Below are 16,302 nucleotides of genomic sequence, written 5' to 3'. Positions count from 1 at the left end.
ATTCAATCAAGCATGTTCTCTGATATTCTTGTCTATGATATCAAAAATAATTCTTCTTAATCTCATGATACTTCCAAGTTTGAGTTCAAAAACAACCTACTTTATTTTAAAGAACAATTATACATTCCAAAAGGTGGGGCACAATTACATGTTCTTCAAACTAATCATGACTTTTTAGCAATCGGAAATTTTGGATACAACAAGATTTTAGAACTAATATTGAGAGATTTTTGGTGGCCTCAAATGTGAAAGGCAGTCAAAGATCTTGTACAATCATGTGATATTTGTTCAAGATCAAAAATCCCTTGCCATTGATCTTATGAACTTCTTCAGCCATTACCTATTCCAAAACAACTATGGTCTTTTATTTCTATGGATTTTATCACAGATCTTCCAGTCTCAAGTTTGTATGATTTTATATTTATAGTAGTAGATTGTTTTATTAAAATGGTACATTTTTTACTATGTATAAAATATTTTACAAGTAAAGAAACAACTAAATTTTTTCTTAACAACATCTATTGCTATTATCGATTACCTAAAGATATTATATCAAATAAGAAGATTCAATTTATATTAAGATTTTGGAGAACCCTTTTCAAGATTTCAAAGGTGGATATAAAGTTTTTTTTGGCTTTTTATCCTTAAATTGATGGACAAATGGAATGGATGAATCAAATATTGAAGCAATACTTAAGGTGTATCATCAATTATTATTAAGATGATTAGATAATTCTTTTTTTATAGGCAGAGTTTACATATAATAATTTGATACATTCTTCCATTCAATAAATACTTTTCTTTGATAATTATGGTTATCATCTATGACTTGATACTATTGACTTTTTAAAAATTAATAATCATACTTCAAAAGATTTGACAAATCGTTTGTTAGAGTTACATGCAAAAATGAAGGCACAATTAAAAGGAGCTCAAGAATGACAAAAGATTATTGCAGATGCCTATCATGAAGAACAACCATAATTCAACATAGATGACAAGGTATGGTTACTTTGTTACAATATGAAGACTACTCGTCTTTGTGATAAGCTGTATTACTATATTCTTGGACCTTTTTCTATTAATGAATAAGTCAATTCTATTGCTTATTGATTATATCTACTAGAATCTATAAAGATCTACCCTGTATTTCATGTGTCTCTTCTTGAGTCATATGAAACAAAGAATATCTTAGAAAGAAGACAAATGCCATGTCTTCTTATAGAAGTAGATGATAATTAAGACTTTGAAATAGAAGAAGTCTTAAATTTAATGTATTGCCAAAATAGGTTGAAATATCTTGTTCATTGGCATAGATATGATATTAATGAATAGACATGGGAGCTACTAAAGAATCTTTCAAATGTAAAAAAGAGAGTTGAAACTTTTTATTGACAACATCCATCAAAATTAAGATGAAGAATAGCAAAATTTTGCTATAAAAGAAACAAGATCAAAGGAAGATAACACTCTACCTTTTATTCTTCTTTGTAGCTTTTGTATATTTGTCATGCTAAGGAGATGGAGAATAAACAACCAATAGATTCAACTCAAGAGCTTTTATTTGCTAACTTACAAGACAAGATATTATGATTGTTAAAATTTTTAAAATGACATAATCAAGATCAAGATCTTGAAGAATAACATGTCTTTTTTTAAATAGATGGCAAGATATAATTTAGTTGATATCTTGATCTTGGAAAAGATTCTTGATGTTTGGTGATTTTATTAGAAATAATAACAATTCTTGATAATGTTCCAAATATTTTATTCGAAAGAAGTTACGAAGGCTTCAATAAAAATCAAATAAAATGATGGTCTTCTTGCCTTGGTATGAGACACTACTAATGGCTAAGAGAACCTATTAACGATCTTTGAAGAGAACAAAGATTAGAATATATAGAAAATATAATTTATGACATCATGGATTTTATTAACACATGATGTCCACTTTTTATAAAACTTGTCTTTAGAAAGAAGAATAATACCACGGATATACATAGATACTCTAGTAAATACCTATTTAATTATATAGAAGTAAGTAAAAATAGATAAAAATAGATTAATTTCATAATATCTTCTAGAAAAGCTTTATAGAAGCTTCATAGATATTATTTTGACTTTACATATATTTTAAATTAATTGGTAGGTTAGAAACTTCATCAATAAGTTAACCACATGTTGATAGCTTGTAGAAAAAGTTAAGTATGTGGTACACATATAAAAAACTTGCCTTATAAGTTAAAATATATGTTTTATAAAGTCAACATGTTTTGGAGGTCCTATATAATATCGCCACATAGCTCCTACGTAATAATATATATGGAGGTAAGAGTGAAGCTTTATTCATTCTTGTCAATGCAATTTTAGTCTTTAGTCTTGTTTCTAAACTTTTTAGTCTTATTTTTTTTAGTAATAGCCATTCTAATTCAATAATATATCATCTTTGAGTGACTTTCTAGTTTATTTCAATATTACAAGAGTGTATTGAAGATTTCTTTCTTCAAGATTCATATCTTTAACAATGTGATAATAATTTTAGATCCAACCTTGACAATTACCATTTAATATGAACAATAAATTTATTAAGATTATATTTGAATTAATATTTATAGATATTTGTATCTTGGAATCAAATTTGAGAGAGATAACAATATTGCATCTACATTACTAACACACTTCTCTCCATTCACTTAGTTGGGAGTTTTTGATGATTAAGACAAAGTTACATTCTTTACGCAAATTCTTGACATCAAGACTTATTGGAAATATAAAAATCTAGACCATGTGATGATGAATGATTGTACAATTAAGGAAATTGCACCTCCAATGTTGAATCCATTATATAAAAATTAATATACAATAATAAAAAATTTCATCAAAAACCATCTCGATGTTGAAGACCTTCTATCTACAAAAATACAAATGACCACTCTTATTTATTCTATGATATTGAATGAATAGACTACTAAATTTATACAAAAAATAGGCTTACAATGTCATAATCAACTACAAGTGCGATTGCAAATTATTCAATGGGATTTGAATTCACACTAGTTTCAATAACTCTTCAAATAGATTTAATCGACAAATCTTTAGAATTACAACAAATGTCCATAGCACAAAGATGAAAAAAAGTCAAGATGGCCATTTCTCTTATTTATCTATGGATGGACGCAAAGGTGATGACCATGGCAACCACTTGTTCATTCAATCTATAGATGGAAGATATGGTAGTAGCTACGATGGTCTCTCATCTTTTTTTATCTAAGGATGGAAAGGAAGGTGATAGCCTTAGAATAGCAAGAGAGGTAACGACTTTCGTCACTATTCAATGGAGTGTAATCTACTTCCATTAAAGAAATTCAAGATAGCCCTACTACTGCCTCATATTTTTGCTACCAATGAGAGTGTATTAGGGTAGCCATTTAAAAATAGCCATCCTTCATTAAATTCTAATCTATAAAATAAATAAGAATTGAAATCGTTATTAAATGTTCATGCAAGGCATGAGTTTAATCCTTTACAAAACACAAAAAAGAATTATGGGAATATAAAAGGCACAATAACATATCTAAATAAGTCAAGAAAATTTTACAAAAATTCAAGACATTACAATAGGTCTAATACAAGTCATATATAAGATGATGAATTAATTTTTATTAAAACTAACGATATACAATTTTGGAAGGAAAAAAGAGCTTTATAGTATTAAAAAAATTTATTACAAGAAAATTTAGAAGCTAAAGATTAAGAAATTCATTATTTATAGAAAATAATAGAAAAACATAAAAGGCTTTAAAGAATTTAAGATAATTATCAATGATTGATGAAGTAGAATCAATTAATTATAAAAGAAAGAAGTAATGTCAATCTTAGAACTTATAATTAATAAAATAGAGATATTATTTATTAAAAAGATGTATAAGAAGGAATAAAATTGATATAAAAAAACTACTTATAGAAGCAAATATAAATAAGATTAGAAAAAATAAATAAGTGTGAAAAACAAAGTAGTTAATCACCCATGTATAGAATAGATAAGGTGATTAAAACCACTTTAGGAAGTTAAAACCACCTTTGATATTTATGATAGTTAGAAAAAAAATTATTTTACTATATTTTAAATAATATTGATAGAAAATTATTATAAAAAGCTTCAAAATCATGTTATTATTATAAAAAATAATCATAATAAAAGAAAGTGCAATTGACATGCTTGCATATTATTATATATACTTTTAGTCTAATATTGAGTTATGAAAGTTGCAAGATAAAATGAAGATATAGATGGTCGAAGACTAGATTGAAGAAGCTTAAAATAAGAAGAAGTCTATGAAAATATGAATGGTTGAAGAAGACCAAGTAAAATTGAAAGATGAAATTGATAGATAAATTAAAAATAGTTTCTAGAGTGAATTATTTGACCACAACTTTGATAAAACCAAGAGACATGAAAAATAAGTACAAAGATAGTTCCTATGTGGAAACATAGAAGGAATATTTGAGATACTTAAAGTGCAAGAATCTAAGTGTTGATATGTTTTAGACATGCTTATTGAATTAGATATGAATGAACTTGAAGCTAATTCTATATCAATAAAAAAATGGCCAATTCTAAATAAAGACATAATCAATGAAGAATTTATAAGTCCTAAAAAATATAAAAGAATTGTTAAGTAATTAAGATATGTTATTCAAATAAGATCTGACATCTCTTACTCGATTGGTATAATAAACAAGTTTCTTCAACATCCACAAAAACTTCATTTGAAGGTAGCAAAGAAGATAATAAAATATCTTAAAGAGACCTAGGACTATGATATATATATATATATAATATAAAAAATAGACCAACAAGATTTATTAATTCAGATCATGCAATGTATTTTAATTAAGGAAGACCAATCATTAGCTATGAATTTGTATTTGGATCAAGTCCAATAACTTAGAAGTTGAAAAAAAAAGTTGTATAGCTATATCTTCTATTAAAGTAGAATACATGCCCTATTAGATTGATCAAGAAAGTCAATCTAGTTATGAAGATTATTTAAAGATATAGAATCTATTTAATGAAGATATATACTCATAAATTGTGACAATACAAGCTCTTTGAAGATATCCAAGAATGATAGATTTCACTCACAATCAAAACATATTCATGCTTATTTTTACTACATTCAAGGACAAATTAAAGAAGGCAACACTAGTTTCAATTAAATTCCTATAACAAAATAGTTGACAAATATTTTTATCAAAACTTTTGAAAGAAAAATGTTTATTAAATTTTGAGAACAACTTAACATAGTTTCATTATAAGACTTAGAATAGATGTCAAAAAACCTAAAGCTATAATATTTCTAATTTAATGTCTATTTTGTATTGATATTATTTTTCTTACTCTATTAAGTAACAACATCTAATATAATTGATTTCTTCTAAAGCAAATAATTCATATTGCAAGTAGTCTTAATGTGCTTGAGTGCCTAATTAGTCATTAATATATTCATTAATATGAAAAAAATGACAAACTATATACCGATTGGCTAAATATTATTAGAAGGACATTAGTTCAAGGGTAGTTTAAGATCCTATCTTAGCTTATAAAATGATAAGAAAAAAAATAGATAAAATATTGAATTTGATTGGTGAGTAATACACATCCAACACTGATATATGGAATATATAAGAAACTATCTTTGGAGGCTCTATAGACACTCTATTAGAACTGCCAAAGAATGATCTTTTTTCAGATCTTCTAGACTAATCACTTGTATAATACAATCTTCAATTGTAACATCAATTACATGCAATTATGCCTTACTTAGTGTCCAAAAGATATAAGCCTAGCTAAAACTAAGATTTTAAATCAAAAATGCAATATCAACTTTATTGCAGAAGATTAATGAAAAAATAGCCTTGATAATTATACTATCAAAAATAAGAAGAGAAAAAATGTTAGAAGCAAGCTTATAGGAGATAAATAATAGAAATTTATCTCTTGCATTGAAGAAATGTAACTCAGCAATCAAAGAAACAATATTTTTGTTGTTGCTATGAATAATATCAAAGAAGGAAGTCTTTTGAGTAGACAATTTATAAAACTTTTCACAACTTCAGGATAAAGTGTCCTTATTTCTAATCTTATTGTCATTATAATAAGAAATCCCATGCACCACTTGCAACTTGATAGAGGATATTATATTTGTCTCTATAAACCTATGAAACTTTCTAAGGTATAAAAAGATAAGTATAGGGATTTGCAAAATGTCCTAAGATTTTAATTGAAAATGATAAAAGCTATGAACCATTGTTGACAAAATTGCAAAAAATAACCTATACTTATATAAGTATTACTATTTATCTAAGGACACATGGACAAAATCTATTAACAAACACCATTATAACAAATCTACTACAATGCGGCAAACAACAAAATAAGAAACAAATAAAATAAAATAAAATGAAAGAAACTCTCTTCTCTGCGCAACCTCTTAGACAAAATGAACATCCTAGATTTTTGGAAAAATCAAAGTCTAAAATTAAGAAAGATGTTGGTATAATCTTTGCTCTATGTATTTAGGTCATTATGTATCTAATACTATATATATTTAATATAATATACATAGGGATATTATAGTATACTAGTAGTATTTAAACCATGTAAGGGCTAAGCCCTATTATCTCTTTTGATGAGTTCTCCAATGCCTCGAATACCTTCAAAGAATTCATAGTCAAATTGAAAGATTGTGTCATGCGAAAGTTCAAGCAACCACCATCTGTTTATTGGATGACTCGGTTATAGATGGCCGAACGACAGCACCTGACATGACTTCATGTTTGATCGTTTCATTGTTTGTTCGTTTCACTGCGATTCTTATTTCTAACGGTTATTTCTTTATTTTTCTTTCTTCACGACGCTCGCACAACTCTGTAATAATGTGTTATTTTCCATCTGCATTTAACTGTTACCACAACGTGGATTTCAATAACCTGGCTGGCGGTGAGGAAGCTGATTTCACCACCTTGAAGGCAGAGAACGATGCTGACATGGCAGTAGGTTTTGGTTTTTCCGATGAACAAACCTGAGTTCATGCACGCGAGAATTTTGACACTGAAACTATTTGTCTCACTAGAGTTACTTCTAAATATAAACACTGCACAGATTTCACAAATATCTACCTAGAGGGGAGCAGCAGTAGTATACTTAAGTTGTCAAGTGAAGGGCTTCAAAAATAGGTTTTCATGACAAAATTATTCTCAAAAAGATTGATTGAACTTCGGTAATGTTATTGATCCAGTGGTTGATCAAGCACTTCTAAAGTTCGATAATTCTTATCACTGAAAAGTACTTATAGTGGTTGCAATACAACCCATCGATGTTAATTGTTCTTCGTGATCTTCACAAGACCCACGCATAGATATTTTTCTAGGAAATCCATTTCCCTGTCCTGGGTTGTTCAAATTAGAACATAAATATCCCTTGTGTATAGTTTTCAATTCCACTCGTAAACGCTGTAAAACATTGCTTCCTGAGAGGGTTTTTGCATCTGGCAACTCGTGTTCCTAACTCAACTAACGCATGCTCCGCTTGTTCTATTGTGCAGGAGTGGATGAGACCACCACCGAAACAAACACCAGCGGAGGAAATGGGGTATAACATCCACGTCCATAAGCTAATTTCGCCGACCCATTACAACCTAGACCGCCAGGATGTGCTGCGTAACAATTACGTCACGATGTTGCGAGATGGGGTCAACTCAGACATCACGCTGAGATCCAAACGAGGCTCCGTGAGAGCCCATCGCAGCGTGCTAGCAGAAGCGTCGCCCGTGTTCGAGGCCATGTTCAAGCACGACATGCAGGAGCGACGCTCCTCTTCGGTGAGGTTGCCTGACATGACCATCGGAGGTCTCCGAATTTTCCTGACGTTGCTGTATGTTACCTCAGGATCTCACGCTCCGGCGATTGATAACTTGGCGAACCTGTTCGAGGATGCGATTCTGACGCATTTTGATGAGCTTGCCGATGCTTGTATGAAGTATCAGGTGACCAGGGTTATGAATGTCTTGCAGCTAAAGTTGCGTAGGAAGTTGACCCCTGCAAATTGCTGGACGTATATTCACAAGTTTTTAGCAGATTCTGAAACGGTTACTTCAAAGATTTCGTACAAATCGTGTATCTCGTTCGCTGTGAAGCATGTAGTGCAGCTCATTGACTCGGATAACTTCCTGGAGGAGATGAGCAAAAACCCAAAGATTGTGCATGAGATTTTGATGCACGTGTTCAAATTGTGACTTGTGTCCACATGCAAAACCCATTGTTAATGTTGACGACCCATTCTTGGAACTTTCTGTGTTTGAATTAACAAGAAACGTTTTCTTTTGTGTGTTTTTTGTGTTTTTTTGTTTGTTTTGAAGCTCTTAAAAATGGATTTTAAGCTATGTTTCTGAAGGTATGTTTAACCATGGCAAGTATTAGAATCATAAAAGAACCATAAAATGGGTACAAACCATTATTGATAACGGTGTCGTCAGAGTGGAAGCATTTCAGTCTCAAAATGAAATGTATAATGTATCCATGCTAATGGGTTGTTATTTTAACCATAACTTGATTGTGTTTCTCTTCTTTGTTTGTGTAATCTAATGAAACAGTAAACGGAAGAAACTCCCAAGTCATCTGCCATATCGGTCCAGTTCTTCTGGTTGGAACGTCCAGTGTTGATATTTCGGAGAAGAGGTGGAGTGGAGCGGAAGATTGAAGCCTGTAATCTGTGCGATAACCATCTTCAAGGAATGTATCTGATTTATTACTTAAAATTTCAATTTTTTTTCGTGTGGTCTTCCTCTTTTCTATTTGAGTGAGGAAACTTGGACTGTTGAGGGCTAAAGCTTTCAGATGGCGAAGCCATTTGTACACGAACATGCATAGCGGAATCGTAGTCCAGCTTATCAAATTTGATTTTTATGCTGTTGACAGAAAAATCTACACGAATGATAGTGGATGCATACTGCTGATTCATTACAGCCAAGAGTCTTTCACTCTTCTTGGCTTTATGTAAAGGATTACACAACTTCCTGCTCGTGCTCAGCAGAGATGAACAATGAATCTGAACCACTTCAATGATATTAACATTCTGAAAACCACATTCAGAAGATATGCTGAACAGTGCTCGCAGCGTCACCAATGACAACAGAGCACCAGAATCAATATAGATTTTGATCCCTGAATGCTACATTCACCTTCAATTCAAATGTGCTGTTTCTTTAGACCAAAATTCTACTGCAGACAATATCTGCTACTCCATTGAGACTAACTCCGCACAACTGCTGTTGTTGCAGCCGCTTAAGAACACTTGTTCTACTCAAATCTTACAAATCGTTCTATCTTCACATTACTAAAAGGCTTAAATTCTTCACATGGCACGATTATCAAGTAAAACTCAATAACCAGGCCCAGAAACATCAGCCTATTTCTTTCTTGTCTGCAACACTGATATAAGCCAGGAATCCTTCAACTCCTCAGGCCAATCGAATTTCTGAGCACAAAAATTTCACACGTTAACGGTGTGCTTCAACTTTCATCAATGTGGACTAAAACAAAGTTTGAGAAATGCATAATCGGGGTCCAGCAAAACAAACTTGTTTTCTTCATGCTGTTAACCAAAATTACTGCATTCCATTCTGTGAAAAAGCTGAAATACCTTCAGATGCTTTGCCAATAGCAGCACAGAATGATTCGAGACTGTTCCTAGTGAAGGTAAAACAATGCGCTCGAATCTCCCTTCAGCCGAAGGTACCACCCGAGCTCGAATAGGTCGATCACCTCGTCGACCTGGCTGCTTGTATATAAAATGGTATACTTTTCCTGGTGGGTACAGCCTTTGTGTCTCCTTATCCTCCTTGGATTGAAGCGTTTGCTTCAACCAGTACGTGAAGACCACGACAACAGTCCTGCAAAGCCTAAGTACTTAACCCAGTGCTCATACAACTAGCACACAAAAGACAGTCAAATTCAGCGACAGAGCGAGAGAGAGCAGGAAGCGAGATCTTTTAGCCTATGTATATTGTCTAATTCATTTCGATGCCTTCAAAAACCTTTACATCCGAATCAATAGCAGCCAATTATTTTACAATCACAAAGCTGAAAATAATGATTAGCAAAACACCCAATGGGATAATGTCTTCAGTTGGACCAAGGCTTCTGAAAGTGATGTCAGGTACTTACAATGGAAATGTCACAAGAAAAACTCGCTTCACAGACTTGGTTGATACTCTGGGCAAGAAATCGTCCTGCTCACTCACAGAATGACAATGTCAGAATGGCTGCTTTGAGGTGCACACCATCATATCAAGCTTTAGCTTCCCTCTGTTCTGCACAATGAGCTGTTCTCAAAACGATTCCATTGTGGAAAGACTAGCCTGGTATATCACGCTGTTAACGTATGGAGCGTACTTCAAGGCCAGATCGACTGACATTACCCGCGGCGGAGCGAACAGAATCGCTCGAATCTCGCGTGGGTCAGCCAATCCTACCAGCTCTGGACTCTTCACCAACATCATGGTGAATAGAGCAGCCACTCCAGCTCCAAGTGAGTGCCCTACGATTGTTAGCCGGTACCTGCAGACACTCACACCCCCTGAGAGCTCGTCGGTGCAGCTCTGCAATCATGCGATAGTGCGGCAGAACAGTGAACCACCTCAGTGCTCTTTCGGACAATCACTCAGAAAGGATCTCATTCCACAACATTCTCACATCGTGCGCAGCCAGATTTCACGGAGCTTACCCTTTGTTGGATCGGAGTTGCTCCTTCAGAACGGGAGCCACATGTTCCGTCGCCCACTCGGCAGCTTCGGTCATACCATGATGCACAAAGCCCTCCTCATATGGCTGCAAGCGAATTCGCAAAGAACCTTCAACCGGGTCCCACTCAACCACAGACCAAGTTCACTTACCAAAATCATGCACCCAATCAGAGCATACCATTTCTGAAAATCTGGAAACATCGCTCTTGCAATTGTTCATGCACACGCTCCTTGCAAAATCCGTACCTTCTCTCCCTTCCTGTTCTTCAGTAGCACAACGTAGTCACGGCGGTGCAGGAGGTTGAGGCCTCGGATGTACATGCTCACTTCCTTATATCGGTGATCTACGTATATGAAGTAGGGCGGACACGCCCGGGGGGCCTTGGGACTTTGCAAGTCAACGACAAATCTACTATCAAACTGAGGTTCATGCTCACGTATGGGTTTTATCAAACCATCAATATCATTACCATATGCACCCAGTATCTGCAGAGAGGCATTCACATTGTACATTGGAAAAACTCGATTAGAAAGTAAAATCTGACTCTTCTGCTTCATCCTGCTTGGTGAGACTAATCACGCTCCATGCGTCCCTCAGAAGATGCAACTCTAAGTCATGAGGAAACAATACCAGTTCACAGACACTTAGAATCTTTACTCTCCTACATGATCCAGATTAGGAGTCTGAGATTTCAGAATACTTCCGATGTTAGTATCAGGGTAAACACGACAGCCATGGCTCACCCGCACACAATGACGAAATATGTCCCTGACTTCAACCGCTGGTGCTCTCGGAAATCCTCGAGAATCTAGAGAACCTTGCCAGAATACTCGATTTTTCCCGAATTTGCCATTTCTGTCTCCGATGAGATCCTCATCCCAACTTGCTTCCTCTTGTCGCCTGCTTTCTGCTTTCGTACTAAAGTATTGTCTCAAAGACTTCCCGAGCTTCATCTTCTGCGCTCGCTTTTGTTGTGAGGTTTTCTTTGTATCCACTGCACGGGCTTCTGGATCCCCTACCTGCGCCAGAAGCTGGTTACCTGGACCTTCCTCTGTCCCTGCGCCAAGTCAATGTCAGCAGAATACTCGCAAAGGGGAGTGCAGTTTCAGTACCTCTACTTCAATTCATATCACGAGCACGCTCACAATAAGCAGCCGATACTCATCACTCCGACATTGCAAGAAACTGGATCACAAACACTCTCCTGACCCACATAAGAATCACAAATCCCAACGTCTCCGACTTCACATGCACCTCATTCTCAGAATTAAGCAGCTCTGCACGATATGTGACAATCTCCACATTATTTCGAATAGATCCACAAGAGAGAAAACGGGGTCTCCGAATGGCCGTGCTGTGGTACGACAGACTATCAAATTGGTCTCCAAGAATTCAATGATCTTTGCGTGTGGGTGAGCCCACCGCGTGGCCCCGGTCTTCATCCCAATGTTTTCTCCTGAGCAAGTCTCTACGAGCTCGCTCTTCACCTCCCACGTGTTGGATATCTCTGCAGCTCAGCTAACAACCTCGTGCACTTGGAGAGAGGCTCCACTAACTAGAAACGCTAAGTATCTCTTTACTTCGCCTCCACAAACCTCACTACTTTTCGCTTTTTGTTTTGTTTCTTTTCTCCCTCATGACCACACAATTGGGATACATTTCGGCTAAGAATGGATTTAGAGCTAATCCTCCAACATCACTCCGCTTCTTCGATTTCAGTATTTCTCCACATGCATCCACAAACCTGACACGAACCCTACCATTACCCGCACGATCCTCTCATTGCTCAACCACAACCCTCACCGTCATCCTCCAAGCTCTCCCAATTCCTCCAACTTGAGCTGCACAAAGATATCTCCACGCAAGAGGAATTCGGAAAACCCAACCGAACCTGTAGTCAGCACTCGCCAATTCATGTGACTCACCGACTTTACAGCATCGAATGTCCATCTTCAGGCTTTCCTATCGATCCGCAAGGAAAAACGCCGCAGCATGACTCGCGGCATGGAAAACGAAAGCACCTCGACGTCCCTAGTTGCCACGAGTGCAGGGGCCACACCTCTGGTTTCCAAGTTGCCACATTTCTCGCAATGGAGATCGATTCACAAGCCAGACCGAAATGGGCTCAAGAAGCCAATTTCGGTCGGATAAATGCTTGTCCAAGCCTACAAAAAAAAACAACCGCTGTATCTTGTATTGTTCTGGAAATAGATACCGAACCCAAGTTCTGGTGAAGCTGATCTATAAGCACGCAACGAAATGCCGAACGGACGCTGGCATGCCAACAATCATGCCACTGAATGAGCACAATGCTGCAGAAAAATGGATTGTTTTCCGTGTGCGTAGTAGTAGTTTTGAAGTTGTGCTTCATGTTGTTTCTCAACCACAATTACTGACGAAACAGTGGAGCAGTAAACGGTAAAGCATGCAAACATGATTCACCTCAGTGCAGATTCCAGTTCCACTCAACTGGCTTCCGCTGTGTGGCAGTGTGGGCACAGGAAGTACAGCTGCAACAACGTGAGCTGCAACTCCACTGAACTCATTTCTGGGTCACCATTTCCCATTGCAAATGTAGCTAAAATTCACTCTCCTGTAATTTAGGGCCTTGAGATCAGTTTCTCAATCAGTGCCAAGTTCTTAATTTAGGGTTCTGAGAAGAGTAGTGGTCACAAGCAGCATGATTAGTGGTGTGATTAGCAGCATGGAGTCTAAATGAATAAATGAATGACTAAGCAATTGTGGCTAATGTGGCATGCATAATTGCTCATTTGATGGTGGTCACATTTGTTGATGATTGGCTTTCTCTATTTGTATTCACATGTTGGATGGAACTTGTAAACAACATATTTGCCTCAAGTTACATTTCATACTTCTAACATACTAAAAAAAGGTTTATTTATTTATTTGTAATGATAGATCACATCTTATTCTTCAACAACTTTACATATTATCATTAATTAATTGTGTCAAATTGAATGATGTGCATATTTTAAATTTAGAAGGGAGATCTCACTCATTTAAATAGATTCAGGGTTGGTTTCTCTTCTACCTAGTAGAATGGATTAAATGTTCTTATTTTATTATATTTGTAGAATTTCTTCTAATTCTTAAATAAGATGGAAGAAAATACTTTTAAAATAAAAGATAGTAAAAAAAGAAATCTCAAAACCTTGGTGTTGTTTTGCTATGCTTTTATATGTTAGTTTTTAATAGCAAGGAATAGAGCTTAAAGTCATTTATCGTAACAAATTAATCAACAAATAAGTGGAGATCCTAAATAATTGTGGTTTTTTTTTCTAAGCTAATATTACGGCTGACTTGATTTGTCTCATTTATTATTCAAATTACGCCTACTATTTTAAAAAACTACAACAATGTAAAAAAGTAAACTCATATTAAGTATTCTTGTGCTGTAAAATGGCTATTGAGTGAAAGAAAAATAAATAAAAATATAATTGATTATATTATAAAATAATTCAATTGAAATATAATAGAATTTTTTTTACAAAACATAAATAAAAGATATGGAGGTAGTAAAATATTAAGTATTAATGTTGTTTTCTTGTAAAGAAGGTTTTTATTTACTTTTTTGAGCCATTAACAAAACAATACAAGGTAGATTAGCAAAAATAATACTACAAGTGTTTTAAGATCAAAATAAAGACTAGCTTTGAGTAATATTTATCTAATAAAACCTAAGAGGACCAATTGTGAACCAAGGTTAAACTAGATCTCAAGACACAAAACTAAGTGCCTACGTCAAATATGTGTTTATTTTGGTGATTGGATAGTAGAATCGATGAACAAACTTGATAGAGTTTCTTTGAGCATTGGTTTTGAGTGATTTAAATGAATAAATGACTTTGTGAAAGCTTTGTAAAGTTAAAGTTTTTTTGGATAACATTATTTCTTATAGAATTAAAAAAGATTGACCTTTTTAAAGAATTTGTGAATTTTATGACAAATCAATAGGTAAAAATTACTAAATTTATAAATATATTTGTATTAGACATGTATTTTTAATTTTAGTTTAATTAGAGAATTAGATAAAATATTATTTAAATTCAAGTAGATTAGGATCTTAAAAATTGGTATTTGAAAGTAACTAGGAGTTTCTATGATTTTGAGTAATCTATTAGTTGGATTAACTTGATTTTTTGTAAGTTGAAAGTTAACTTTAAAAGCAAGCAAAATAATGAATTAAGAAGACATTAATGCTAAAAGGTTGATATTAAGACTAGAAAATGAAAACAAACAACATCCAAGTAGATAAGATGTTTTTTCTCCAAATTGGTAATGTTGATTTTTTTTTCAAATTTTGTGTGCTTATTTTTAACCAATAGATTAATAATTACAAAAAATAATGAAGGTATAAAATTAATTTAATAATAAATGATATTTTAATTATATTATAAGATTTTATTAATATTCCTTTATTACTTCTTTATGAATTTTTAAAGATATAATTAAGATTGTTAAGGATTTTTTAAGTCATATTTAGAATTGATTTTAGTATAAATATATATATATATCTAAGATTCTTCTAAGGTTAATAAGGTATACTCAGTATAACTAGAAGCTTATTTAAGTTGTTCAAGTTTTCCAAAAAGGTATTTCTGAACAGCTTATCCATTATTTTTTATTGTAAATCCATCTTTACAATAAGATCAAACTCTTCCAGGGCTAGATGCCCTTTTCATTTTTAAGCTGATTATCACATAATACAGTAGCATCCAAATAACAATAACTTTTTAAACTATATTAGAAGAAAATTAGATTACTAAAGTGAAAGAAGAAAACTATGCACAAAATAAAATTTAGATATCCTAAAAGAAAACAAGGTCATTAACATCTTTAAAAGAATGTGAATAAATATAGAAGATATATTTTTTTCTTTTCAATTTATAAATTAGTGTACATATATGGATAGTATATTAGATAAAAGGTAAAAAATAGCTTTAGTTAAAAATCTAATTTTTAGGAAAAAAATAATTAATACATATGTTTAACTTCAAGTTAATCCTAAAGAATCTCTTTATCAATCAATCTTAAATTCATATTTAAATAAAATATTTAAAATTAATTATATAAAATTAAATAAATATCAATTCCAAATAAAATTTTATTAAATAGAAAATTATGATAAGATAACAATTTTATATATATATATATATATATATATATATATATTTTTTAGAAGACTAAATTATATATTTTTATATTTAAACTTATAAAAACTTTTATACTTAAGATAATATGACTAACAGTTTAAGGTGATGTAATGAAATTTTTTTTAATACAATTCTGTACTATACTACTAACTTTTTTTTAATTCTTTAAAAATTTCAAGTACACTTTGTAGGACTCTTAAATAAAGGGACTTAAAGCATTCACTAATATTTTTATTAATTTTTGATAATAAAATTAATTATTTTTATAATTTATGTAAAAGAAAAATTTAATAGATGGTTTAAAAAATTATTTGGCATAAAT

General features: G+C 32.9%; 2 protein-coding genes across 12 annotated transcripts; one reads left to right on the top strand and one right to left on the bottom strand.

Annotated features, from left to right (window-relative positions):
* Positions 1-6,861: 6,861 nt before the first annotated feature.
* On the top strand, positions 6,862-9,132 carry LOC112272916 (BTB/POZ domain-containing protein At1g55760). Of its 2 annotated transcripts, none has more exons than XM_024501088.3 (2): positions 6,862-7,283; positions 7,608-8,349. In XM_024501088.3, exon 2 carries the CDS (start codon positions 7,614-7,616, stop codon positions 8,295-8,297), a length of 684 nt encoding a protein of 227 aa, XP_024356856.1. In that variant the 5' UTR covers positions 6,862-7,283; positions 7,608-7,613; the 3' UTR covers positions 8,298-8,349. The 2 variants fall into 2 exon arrangements, with proteins under 2 accessions (XP_024356856.1, XP_073385698.1); XM_073529597.2 differs by lacking the exon at positions 6,862-7,283 and adding an exon at positions 8,655-9,132 and having other exon boundaries at positions 7,339-8,048.
* A 27-nt stretch (positions 9,133-9,159) lies between these two features.
* On the bottom strand, positions 9,160-13,170 carry LOC112272915 (uncharacterized). 10 transcript variants are annotated; one of them, XR_016498937.1, is made up of 8 exons: positions 12,732-13,170; positions 11,550-11,863; positions 11,052-11,291; positions 10,787-10,890; positions 10,422-10,620; positions 10,228-10,292; positions 9,704-9,990; positions 9,160-9,538 (listed from the first exon to the last, which is right to left on the bottom strand). XR_016498937.1 is itself a non-coding variant. In XM_024501077.3 (8 exons), the coding sequence occupies exons 1-8, from the start codon at positions 12,754-12,756 to the stop codon at positions 9,470-9,472; spliced, it is 1,266 nt and encodes a 421-aa protein (XP_024356845.1). In that variant the 5' UTR covers positions 12,757-13,164; the 3' UTR covers positions 9,160-9,469. The 10 variants fall into 10 exon arrangements, 8 of the variants coding, with proteins under 8 accessions (XP_024356845.1, XP_024356846.1, XP_024356847.1 ...); XR_016498938.1 differs by having other exon boundaries at positions 10,482-10,620; positions 12,732-13,167; XM_024501077.3 differs by having other exon boundaries at positions 9,704-9,953; positions 12,732-13,164.
* Positions 13,171-16,302: the final 3,132 nt, after the last annotated feature.

Source organism: Physcomitrium patens, chromosome 20 (assembly GCF_059467195.1).
Source record: "Physcomitrium patens ecotype Gransden chromosome 20, ASM5946719v1, whole genome shotgun sequence".
Taxonomy (NCBI): domain Eukaryota; kingdom Viridiplantae; phylum Streptophyta; class Bryopsida; order Funariales; family Funariaceae; genus Physcomitrium; species Physcomitrium patens.
The sequence above is the reverse complement of the archived record's forward strand: the minus strand, read 5'-3'. Positions and strand labels throughout refer to the sequence as shown.

What these genes read in the sequence shown, in the direction of transcription:
- LOC112272915 (XM_024501077.3), bottom strand. Translation starts at nt 12,756, where the DNA reads ATGGACATTCGATGCTGTAAAGTCG. An exon ending in TATTTCGTCATTGTGTGCGG is followed by an intron (nt 11,292 to 11,549) that starts GTGAGCCATGGC and finishes GCCTCTCTGCAG; the next exon opens with ATACTGGGTGCATATGGTAA. An exon ending in AGAACAGGAAGGGAGAGAAG is followed by an intron (nt 10,891 to 11,051) that starts GTACGGATTTTG and finishes ATTCGCTTGCAG; the next exon opens with CCATATGAGGAGGGCTTTGT.
- LOC112272916 (XM_024501088.3), top strand. Translation starts at nt 7,614, where the DNA reads ATGAGACCACCACCGAAACAAACACCAGCGGAGGAAATGGGGTATAAC.